At 51.8% G+C, this 11,415-nt stretch overlaps 1 protein-coding gene across 1 annotated transcript in view; it reads left to right on the forward strand.

Annotated features, from left to right (window-relative positions):
* Positions 1-2,577: 2,577 nt before the first annotated feature.
* XPNPEP2 (X-prolyl aminopeptidase 2) overlaps positions 2,578-11,415 on the forward strand; it is a 28,170-nt gene continuing 19,332 nt past the window's right edge. The window contains exons 1-3 of the mRNA XM_032773788.1: positions 2,578-2,584; positions 8,475-8,548; positions 9,122-9,232. Coding sequence (XP_032629679.1) covers positions 2,578-2,584; positions 8,475-8,548; positions 9,122-9,232 — 192 coding nt within the window. The remainder of the gene's footprint in view (positions 2,585-8,474; positions 8,549-9,121; positions 9,233-11,415) is intronic.

The raw sequence follows: 11,415 nt of genomic DNA on the forward strand, positions 1-11,415 counted from the left end.
TAAAGTTACCTTGGCTCTGAATAGCCTGGCTGCTTACTGGTTGATTTTTGATAACCACACCATTCTTGTGAGGATTTGTACCCTAATTTGACCAATCTGTGGGCATACTCTGAACCTTAACCTCATACTAACAATGTTTTTTGTCCAGTAATTTCCTTAGTTTTTTAATGGCTCAAGCATCCGCCAGAAGGGAGCCCTGTTCCAGAGTCTCTAGGGGGACCATGGCATGGGGTGTAATGCTCCAGGCAGGGTCTGCTGGTCAGCAAGTCCCCACTAATCACAGTCCCTGCCCACCCTTCCATGATGCTACAGATCTACCTAGCTCATAGGCTCATAGATTCCAAGGCCAGACAGGTCCATTATAATCATCTAGTCCAGGGGTGAGCAAACATTTTGGCCCGAGAGGCACATCTGGATATGGAAATTGTATGGTGAACCATGAATGCTCATGAAATTGGGGGCTGGGGTGAGGGAGCGGGTGAGGGCTCTGGCTGGGGGTGCAGGCTCTTTTGAGATGGGGCCAGAAATTAGGAGTTCAGGGTGCGGGAGAGAGCTCTGGGCTGGGGCGGAGGGTTGGGGTGCGAGCTCCGGCTGGGGGTGCGGGCTCTGGGGTGTAGGTGAGTGCTCCAGGCTAGGACCAAAGGGTTTGAAAGGCGGGATAGGGATCAGGGCTGGGGTAGGGGGTTAGGGCACAGGAGTGAGTCAAGGATGCAGGCTTCAAGTGGTGCTTAGCTCAAGCAGCTCCTGGAAGCCAGGCGTTTCTATGTGCAGCCCCATCTGCAGTCTTCACCCCTGAAGCTCCCATTGGCCATGGTTGCTGGCCAATGGGAGCTGTATGGGGCAGCATGGGGGAGCTCCCTGGCTACCCCTCCACCTAGGAGCTGGAGGCGGGATATGCTGCTGCTTCCGGGAGCTGTGTGGAGCCACGGCACGCACGGAGCAGGGCAAGCTCTGACCCCACTCCTCGGCTGGAGCTCAAGGGCCGGATTAAAACATCTGAAGGGCCGGATGCGGCCCCCGGGCCATAGTTTGCCCACCTCTGATCTAGTCTGTCCTCTCTGCCCCTGTATAAGAGAGGCCAGAGAACTGCCCCAAAATAATTCTCAGGGCAGATCTTTTAGAAACAAATCCAGTCTTGATTTAAAAATTGTCAGTGATGGCAGGGGTGAAAGTAACTTACAGTACTTACCGGTACTGCTGGAGTTCTGAGGAGGGTGTGGCCTCATCTGGAAAAGGCGTGGCCTCAATCGGAAGAGGCAGGGCCTCTCAAGATTTAAAGGTCCTGGAGCACTGGCTGTGGCTGGGAGCCCCAGGTCCTTTAAATCAACCTGGGGCTCCCAGCTGCAGAGGTGGCTGGGAGTCCCCTGAGCTCACGGGCAAGTTAAAGGGCCCTTTAAGTCCCCACCGCAGCTCCAGCTGGGATTTAAAGGGCTCGGGGCTCCCGTGGCTGCAGGGAGCTCTGAGCCCTTTAAATCCCAGCCCCAGCCCATCCGCCAAAGCTGCGGGTGGGATTTAAAGGGCTTGGAGCTCCTGCCGCTGTGGGGAGCTCAGAGCCCTTTTAATCCCGGCTGTGGAAGCCGGTGCATTCCAGCACCGCGTACTGGCTCTTGCTGGTGTGCTGTACCGGACCGTACCGGCTTACTTTCACCTCTGAGTGATGTAGAATCCACCACAATCCTTGGTAAACTGTTCCAGTGGTTAATTACTCTCACAGATAAAAGTTTACGCCTTATTTCCCATCTGAATTTGTTTAGCTTCAACTTCCAGCTGCTGGATTGTGGTATAACTTTCTCCGCTAGATTGTTTTCTTCCCCATGGAGGTACTTATAGATTGGGATCAAGTTACCTCTTAACCTTCACTTTGTTAAGCTAAATAGATCAAGCCCCTTCTCTATAAGGCAGGTTTTCTAATCCTTTAATCATTCTTGTGGCTCTTGACTGACTCCTCTCCACTTTATCAACATCACTCTTGAGTTATGGACACCAGAATTGGACACAGAGGTTGTGAGTGGTGAAGATGCAGTCCAGCAGTGGTCACACCAGTGCCCAACACAGAGGTAAAATAACCTCTCTGCTCCTACTCAAGATTCCCTGTTTATGCATCCCAGGATCTCATTTGCTCTTTTGGCCACAATGTAGCACTGGGAGCTGATGTTCAACTGATTATCCACCCCCTGAAATCTTTTTAACGTTCACTGCTTCCCAGGATAGAGTCCCCCACCCTGTACATGTGGTCTGCATTCTTTGGGCACATTTATATTTAGCCATAGTAAATAGTACATAGCAACTGCCTGGCCTCCTCTCTACATCCCACCCCCCAGATAGACAGCGAGTGCCTGGCCTCCTCTCTGCTCCACCTGCCCATATACAGCCAGTGCCAGGCTCCTCTCTGTTTCCCCATCCTGGATATAAGGGGAGAGCCTGTCTTTTGAGGAAAAAGAGATGAAGTTGGTTGAGGTGGGCGTGAGCTGCTATAAAAGGTGATTTTACACGGAATAGCCCTTGTTTGACAGTGTCAAGGTGGTAAAACTGTCATCCCAGATGCTGGGAATTCAGCTGGAGCTGAGAGAGGTGGCGATGTCAGGTAGGTTCCTCCCTCTGGCTCGGTCTGGTCAGGACATCTCGCAGGAGCAGGATGACCAAGGCCCAGGGTCCCAGGAAACGGGAGCAGGGGATGGCACCTGTGATGGTGAAGCTTGCTCCAGTAGCCTCCATCTGGTCTTCCTCTTCTGTCTTCGTTCTGTCTTTCCCCCCCAAAAGCTCTTTCTTTAAGGACCCACAAAGGGAAGGGTGGGCGGAATGGTCCAGCCCCTTATTATTTTCTCTACCAATTAGGCCTAATATCCAACATCTCAATTTTGGCTCCACATCATCATCTGTTTTTACTTAGCATCATTTCAGCATTCCTTGGATTACATCAACGTGGCCTGTTTGGTTCTGACTACCCCAGTGTCTCTGTGGTTCTCTTCCACCTGTTCATAACATTCTTCATTGAAACTAACTTGACCTTGTTTCCATGATAAATTCCGAAGCAGCAAAAAGTTACAGCCCAAGTGTCACATCCGTCTGCTCTGCTCCCCCAGTATATAGGGCACGACCTGATTCTACCCTGTTCCCCTTCCCATCTGCACCACCCACAGCCTCTCCAGATTTCTGCACCTTGCTGTGACTCCTCCAGTTCTGGTCTCCAGCATAGACATCTCCCTTGGGCTGAGGTGCTTGTGGTTCTTTTGGATGCAGGAAAACGTATTTATTGAAAACACTGAACATGTCCAGAATCCCTGTTTGCAATCAGTCTCCCTCTCACGGCATGCTCTCTGGCTGATTCCAGGAACTCTCTCTTGAAATCGTGGTGCTCCCTGGCTCATGTTTAGAGGGTGAGACACTGCATGGTTTTTATTTGATGTGCAGTTTTATGTTGTTGAAGCTGAGTCTTGCTCTCTAGGGATCAAATCTACACATCCCAGAAATGATGGGAAATCCATACGGCTCACAGAGCTCGCGCCTCACAATTGCCAGCTGGATAATGAAATGGAAACACAACCACACAGCTGGCGAGAAGTGCTCCTTGGAAGAGCAGCTTCAAGCTATTCCTTGAGATCTGCAAGGGGAGTGGAAGGATCCCCTGTGTGGGGGGCATTTCCAATCTCCCAGCCCCCAAAAGCAATATCATTATATAAACCTTGTCCCTTCTGTATCCTATGGGATACGTTTCTCTCTGCCCTGTCTTCCTACCTGTAGACAGGTGCTATCCCAAGGTGCTCCTCAGACCTTGCAGGCATAGACGGCGAGTTATATTCTTTTGTGGTGCCTGGGCTCCAGGAATATTCAGGGCTGGGGTCTCTATTCCACCAGTATTTGGAACTGGGTCTCTCCCCAGGCCCCTGCCCCGGAGCATCCCTGCCTGAAAGAAAGCGGCATGCACCTCTCCCATGCCTTCTTGTGCTGTCAGTGTAGCACATTCCTACATGGAGCGGTATCCTACACTACATCAACTCCTGGGATCAATTGCCATCTGCTGCCCCAGGGTCCTAGTGCTCTCATCTCATCTGCTAATAGCAGGGCAGACCGCCCTTACCCTGCCCTTCTGCTCTAGCCCTGAGTCTCTCCAACTCCCCAAACCCCTCATCTGCCCTAGCCTTGAGCCCCCTCCCACACCCCAAACCCCTCATCCTCAGCCCCTACCCCTGAACCCCTCCTATCCCCAAACTTCCTCCCAGAGCCTGCACCCCTTACCCCCTCCTGCACACCCACCCCCTGCCCCAGCCTGGGGCCTGTACCCAGCACCCAAACTCCATCCCAGGGCCTGGACCCCTCCTGCATCCTAATCCTCAGACCAGGACCTGCATCCGAGACCTCCCCCCCGTACCCAAACTCCCTCCCAGAGCCTTAGGCAGGTGGGGGGCAGAGTTGGGGGGGCGGGTTCTACAATTTCTACAAACCTGCCACTCATGCCTGCAGGCTCCCTGCCTTACTTTACATCTCAGTTCCAAGAATAATCCCTTAAATCCAGAATCTGTAAGAACACTATTCTCCTTTCTTAGGGTGTCTACACGCGCTCTGACATGGGCAGAGCTCTCCCAGCAATAAAAATAACTACCCTAAATGAGCAGTGGTAGCTTCCCAGCAATAAAACACTGTCTATATTGTCTCTTTTCAGCACTAAAACTTTTGTCACTCATGAGTGTGTTTTTTCATACCCCTGAAAGACAAAAGTTTTAGTGCTTGAAAGTGGCAGTGTAGACACAGCTTTAGACTCTTAGGTGCCAAGGCCAGAAGGGACCAGTGTGAGCTACTCTAATCTCCGATGAAGTGGGCTGTAGCCCACAAAAGCTTATGCTACAATAAATTTGTTAGTCTCTAAGGTGCCACAAGTACTTCAGATCTTCTCTATAGCACAGGCCAGAGACCTGCCCCACAATAATCCTTAGGGCTGAGCTTTAGAAACACAGCCAGTCTGGATTTAAAAATGTTCAGTGATGAAGACTCCACTGTGACCCTTGGTGAATTGTTCCAATGGTTAATTACTCTCAGTATTAAAATTTACACCTTATTTCCAGCTGGAGGAGAGGCGCCTCTCCTCCGCACACCCCCCTACCCAGGTGCTGCTGCGGGGAGGGAGAGCTGTGGGGAGTCCTCTCTCCCTGCCATAGGCCCCGGATAGCCTGCTCTCCAAACCCCTCATCCCTGGCCTGCACCTCCAGCCGGAGCCCTCAACTCCCTCCCACAACCTTCTGCCCCAGCCCTAAACCCGTCATCCCCAGCCCCACCCTGGAGCCCTCACACAGCCCTGCACCTCAATCCTCTGCCCCAGCCCCAGCCCCAGCCCTGAGCCCCACTCCCACACTCCGAAGCCCTTGGCCCCACCCACACCACATAAATTTTGTTATGTGCACCAATATAAAGGTGATGTGTTACACATCTCACCTCCATATTGGTGCACGTAACAAAATTCATTCTGCACATGTTGGGAAAAATTAGAGGGAACACTGATGATGACCCAGCACATGCTGTTCGTTTTAAGAACACTTTTGCTGCAGATTTCACAAAACACAAAGAAGGTACCAATGTGAGATTTCTAAAGATAGCTACAGCAGCTGACCCAAGATTTAAGAATCTGAAGTGCCTTCCAAAATCTGATCGGGACAGGGTCTATAGCATGCTTTCAGAAGTCTTAAAAGATCAACACTCTGATGCAGAAACTACAGAACCCGAACCACCAAAAAAGATCAACCTTCTGCTGGTGGCATCTGACTTAGATAATGAAACATGCATCCATCCGCATTTGGTTTGGATCGTTCTATTTGCTTTGGATCGTTCTAACCATTAGAGGAGTCAAGTTCTGGAACAGCCTTCCAAGGGGAGTAGTGGGGGCAAAAGACATATCTGGTTTTAAGACTAAGCTTGATAAGTTTATGGAAGGGATGGTATGATGGGATAGCTTAATTTTGGCAACTGATCTTTGATATAGCCAGGTAAGTATGCCATGGTCTGTGATGGATGTTAGATGAGATGGATCTGAGTTTACTGCAGAGAATTCTTTCCTGAGTGCTGGCTGGTGAGTCTTGCCCACATGCTCAGGGTTTAGCTGATCGCATATTTGGGGTTGGAAGGAATTTTCCTCCAGGGTAGATTGGCAGAGGCCCTGGAGGTTTTTCGCCTTCCTCTGCAGTGTGGGGCATGGGTCACTTGCTGGAGGATTCTCTGCAGCTTGAGGTTTTCAAACCACAATTTGAAGACTTCAATAACTCAGACATAGGTTAGGGGTTTGTTATACAAGTGAATTCTGTGGCCTGCTTTGTGCAGGAGATCAGACTAGATGATCATATTGGTCCCTTCTGACCTTAAAGTCTATGAGTTATCGAGCAGAATGCGTCATCATCAGCATGGATATATGTTCCCAGGAATGTTGGTTGAAGCATCAAGGGATATATGAATCTTTAGTGCACCTGGCACATAAATACCTTGCGACCCCAGCTGCAATAGTGTCATGAGAACACCTGTTCTCACTTTCAGGTGACATTGTAGAACAAGCGACAAAGAGTCCTGTGGCACCTTAGAGAATAACAGAAGTATTGGACCATAAGTTTTTGTGGGTGAATACTCACTTCATCAGATGCATGTGATGGAAATTTCTAGAGGCAGGTAAAAATTATTTATACTCCAATATGTCTGTTAGTCTGTAAGGTTCCACAGGACTCTTTATCGCTTTTTACAGATCCAGACTAACATGGCTACCCCTCTGATACTTGACATTGTAGAACAAGAAACAGGCAGAATTATCTCCTGCAAATGTAAACAAACTTATAGACAAACCTGTTTGTCTGAGCGTTTGGCTGAACAAGAAGTAGGGCTGAGTAGACTTGTAGGCACTAAAGTTTTACATTGTTTTATTTTTGAATGCTGGGGTGGTTTTTTTACATAATTCTACATTTGTAATTTGCACTTTCATGACAAAGAGATTGCACTACAGTACTTTTATAAGGTGAATTGAAAAATACTATTTCTTTTGTTTATAATTTTTAGAGTGCAAATATTTGTAATAAAAAATATAGTGAGCACTGTACACTTTATAGTCTGTGTTGTAATTGAAATCAATATATTTGAAAATGTAGAAAACACCCAAAAATATTTAAATAAATGGTATTCTATTAATTTTTTAATCGCGCCATTAATCACGATTAATGTTTTTAATCGCTTGACAGCCTGAGTATACACACATGTACCACACAGACACACACACCCCCCACACACTGTGTGAACCTACCCCACATACCTAGTTCAGTTACAGTCAGGAACGTCTGAACATTTCACCCTGACGCTAAAATATTTAAGCAACTTGGAGTTGGAGTCTAACTTGGTCATGTCCAACAGAAAGCAATCTACTGCCTAGGTGAGTCTGGGTGCCACACCAGCTCCGAAGGCCAGCCCAAGGATGTGCTCTGTCCCAGGTACTGCCCCCTGCTCAGGCCACAGCTCTGTTCTGCTTGGGCTGAGCAAATCATTGATTTGGGGGTTTCATGGCTGAACAGGAAAAATACCTTGGGACAGTGAGAACTAATTTCTTGACTAAATGGAAACCAGGTTGATTGAAGCATTTCAAATGTCACTTTGAATTGATATTGTTGAAACTGACTGAGTCAACATTTCCAAAATATTTCTTTTGGGGGCTGAAGTGACTGGCTGAATTCAACGCAAATTCTTGAACAGGTTCAGGGCCCTGAAACATGCATTTTTCAGTGAATTTGCTATTTGCCGAACAGAGGGCACCCAGCTCACATTCTGCTTTAGGGCAGGGGAGTGAACAAAGCCTCCGCTTCTGCTCTTCTGCAGGGGGCAGTGGTAGAGACTGATCAGATGCCAGGCCAGGTCCTGGGTTTGAGTGTCACCAACCCAAGCACTCAAAAACTCAGTCAGGAAATCGTGAGATTGGCTGAAAAGCTATGAGATTTAAAACAATAATAAATGTAAACCTCCTGGTTTCTGAGCCTTCCAGCTGCCCTCGGCCGATGATGTCTGGCTTCTCTCCACAACTACATGGGCTGGGAACATACGCTATTTTACAAAGCACAAGCTAAGCTTCTGCAAACTCACAGGACTCCAGGAGCTGGAGCTTTAGGAAAGGCATCAGCTATCACCAGCGTTTGCAGGACGAGCTTTGTACTATCTCCAGACTGAGGGAAGTCTTTCTCACAATCAGGCTCTTTGCTGCATACTAGTGTGACATGGAGACAGGCCCTGATTCTTGGCTCTGGGCCCCACAAGCCCACTGCTAGATCACTGGCATCTTCTTTGTCTCTGCATGGCCTGCTGAGCTGCCATGCTTTGCAGAGGAAGGGAGGTCTGGGCTCACGGTGCTGGGGCTTGCGGGGCATCAGGAACACATGGCAGGGAACAAGGAGGAGGGATTTCAGTGGTTTGGGGAGGGGGCGCATCCTAGCAGCTGCTGACGTGGTTCTGTCCCTTGCTCCTAGGCTGTGCCATAGGATGGACAAAGCAAAGCAGCTCTGCCAGAAGTGACATCAGAAACTGCACCACATCTCCTCCGGTAAGATCTTCCCCCGCACAGGGCAGGCCTGACGGCACCCCCCACTAGCCAGATTCTCTCGGGCCCAGACCTTCTCCCTCCTCTCTGCCCTTCTCAGCCTCCAGCCTTCTCCCTGCTTCTCAGTGCAAGTCGAGGGATCCACATGCCCTGGCAGCATAGCCAAAGGGCAGCCACCTGGCACCTGAGAAGAAGGGGCTGGTGGGAGGAGCCTCAGCCGAGCGCCCGACAACAAAAGGGCGCCTCTCTGCCTTTCTGAAAACTGTCTCTGTCCTGTTCTGTGCTCAGCTCTGAGCCCCAGAGCCCCGAGAGCAGGCAATCCACATCAGAGGGTCCACATGCTGCCAGGGCACTGTGTTATGGGCTCCAGGGAACAGCCAGCCAGCCCTTGAGTGGTTTCACTGACATGCTGCCCTCTGCCCCGCCTGGCAGCACACAGAAGCAGAGTGCTCAGCGCAGCTGCACAGTTGTGCTACTCATGCTCTCCATGCCGGCAGCGCAGGTTCCCTATGGAAGGCCAGGAGGGTGGAGGGCTGCCCTGGGGATCGGCCCCTCATTAGTGTGTTTTGACCTCAGTTCCTGCCCCCCACGGTGACGGACACAAGTGCACAGCTGAATGCCCTGCGCCAGCGCATGCAGTTCTACAACATCAGTGCCTACATCATCCCAGCCACCGATGCACACATGGTAAGGCTCAGGCTGCCAGTCTCTGGGTCTCTGTCCCGCCCTAGGGTCTACCCCACCCTCCATACCCTGTTGCAGGGGGCCCCAGCATTTGCTATACCCTGATCAGGAATGGGCACCTTTGCACAGTGCCTGCCTGCCTGCGGCTCAGGCCCTCATTGCCTGTCCCTGGGAACACAGCTGTTTGCCCCTTTCCCCTGCCTGCACAGCCTCTGCCCCCCAGGCACCATGAGGCTTGCTGAGGAGAGGGTCTGTAGGACAGATTCCCACTGGGCAGCCGGTGTCTGCCAGTGTATGGGCTGTTCAGCGCACTGGTCCCTGGGCAGCAGCGTTGTGCTGGGGTGTCGGTGAAGTGGGGGGTCGGGGCAGGCGTGTGCTATTGTGGGGTGTCTCTGCGTGGAGGGCAGAGCCAGCTTTAGCCAGTGTGGGGCCTGGTTCGTGGGGCATGTACTTTCCTGGCAGCACTTCAAATTTCCACGCTCCAGCCAGGGGAGCGGGACCGCAGGATTGCGGGGCTCCGGCCGGAAGAGCGGGGCTGCAGGGTTGCGGGGCTCCGGCCACGGTAGCGGGGCCACGGGACTTGCCATGCTCGGCTGGGGGAGCGGGACCACGGGGTTGCTGGGCTCCGGCCTGGGGAGGGGGACCGCGGGGTTGCCGGGCTCTGGCCAGGGGAGGGGGACCATGGGGTTGCCAGGCTCTGGCCGGGAGAGTGGAAATACGGGGTTGGCTACGGCCGGGACAGCGGGGATGCGGGGTTGCGGGGCTCTGGCCGGGGTAGCAGGGCTGCGGGACTTGTCGCCTTCTGGCTTGGGGAGCGGGACCGCGAGGTTGTGGGTCTCCTGCCGGGAGAGCTCGGCTGCGGGACTTGCCACCCTCCGGCCTGGGGAGCTGGACCATGGGGTTGCAGGGCTCTGGTCGGAAGAGCTGGGCTGCGGGGTTGCGGGGCTCTGGCCGGAGTAGCAGGGCCGTGGGACTTGTCGCCCTCCAGCTTGGGTAGCTGGGCTGCGGGGTTGCAGGGCTCCGGCCAGGGGAGCGGGGTCAAAAGGCAAAAGCTGACATTAGCATTGTTTCAGTCTGTGTGTTACTTGACATGGTGTATTCAGTGTCACCATAGAAGGGAAGGGCTCTGCACAGACGGAAATTTGCCTGGGCATCAGTAGAAAATGTTAAGTAAAATTTGCTTTAAAAATTAAACCTGACGCTTTGTCATCTTGTGTCCTCATTTTTATTTCTTAGCTTTCAGCTATTTAAGTGAACTCTAAAATTTTCATACTGACTGTTTACTATCTGCCATTGTATCTCTCTAATCTCCTTCATAACCATCATTGACTTTTTTCCATTTTAATACTATCCCATAGTATCAGAGACAGTGAGAAAAATAGCAAATAAAGGTACATGACTATCTTTCTGTCTCTATAGAGAATGATAGATACACATGCCTCTGTCTCACATAGAGAGATGTGATGTATTCCCTGGGGCGGTGGGAGCAGGCATGCGCTGTGCTGGGATGTCTCTGCGTGGGGGTGGGGGCAGGCATGTGCTGTGCTGGAGTGTCTCTGCGTGGGGGAGGGGGCAGGCATGCGCTGTGCTGGGGTGTCTCTGCGTGGGGGTGGGGGCAGGCATGCGCTGTGCTGGGGTGTCTCTGCGTGGGGTTGGGGGCAGGCATGTGCTGTGCTGGGGTGTCTCTCTGTGAGGGGTGGGGGCAGCATGTGCTGTGCTGGGGTGTCTCTGCATCAGGGGTTGGGGCAGGCATGTGCTGTGCTGAGGTGTCTCTGTGTGGGGGATGAGGGCAGCATGTGCTGTGCTGGGGTGTCTCTGCATCGGGGGTTGGGGTAGGCGTGCGCTGTGCTGAGATGTCTCTGCATGGTGGTGTCATGGAGTCTCCGGGGCGATGCTCTGGAATTACTCCATACGAAGCCAGACAGGACTCTGGGGGAGCCTTCTTGTCACCAGGGCAAGAAGCTTGCACAGCTTTGATGTTCCTGGGTCTAACCTCGGAGCATTCAGCATCCCCTTCCACACCAAGTACTTCCTGCAGCGAGTCCACCAGGGCGGGGCTCCTGTGGAAGCCAGAGGGCCTTGCACCCCAACTCTGCAGTCAGCAGTATCTCTCAGCCAGCCAGTAAAACAGAAGGTTTATTAGTCGACAGGAACACAGCATAGGACAGAACTTGTTAGCACAGAAA

Source organism: Chelonoidis abingdonii, chromosome 8 (genome assembly GCF_003597395.2).
Source record: "Chelonoidis abingdonii isolate Lonesome George chromosome 8, CheloAbing_2.0, whole genome shotgun sequence".
Taxonomy (NCBI): Eukaryota; Metazoa; Chordata; order Testudines; family Testudinidae; genus Chelonoidis; species Chelonoidis abingdonii.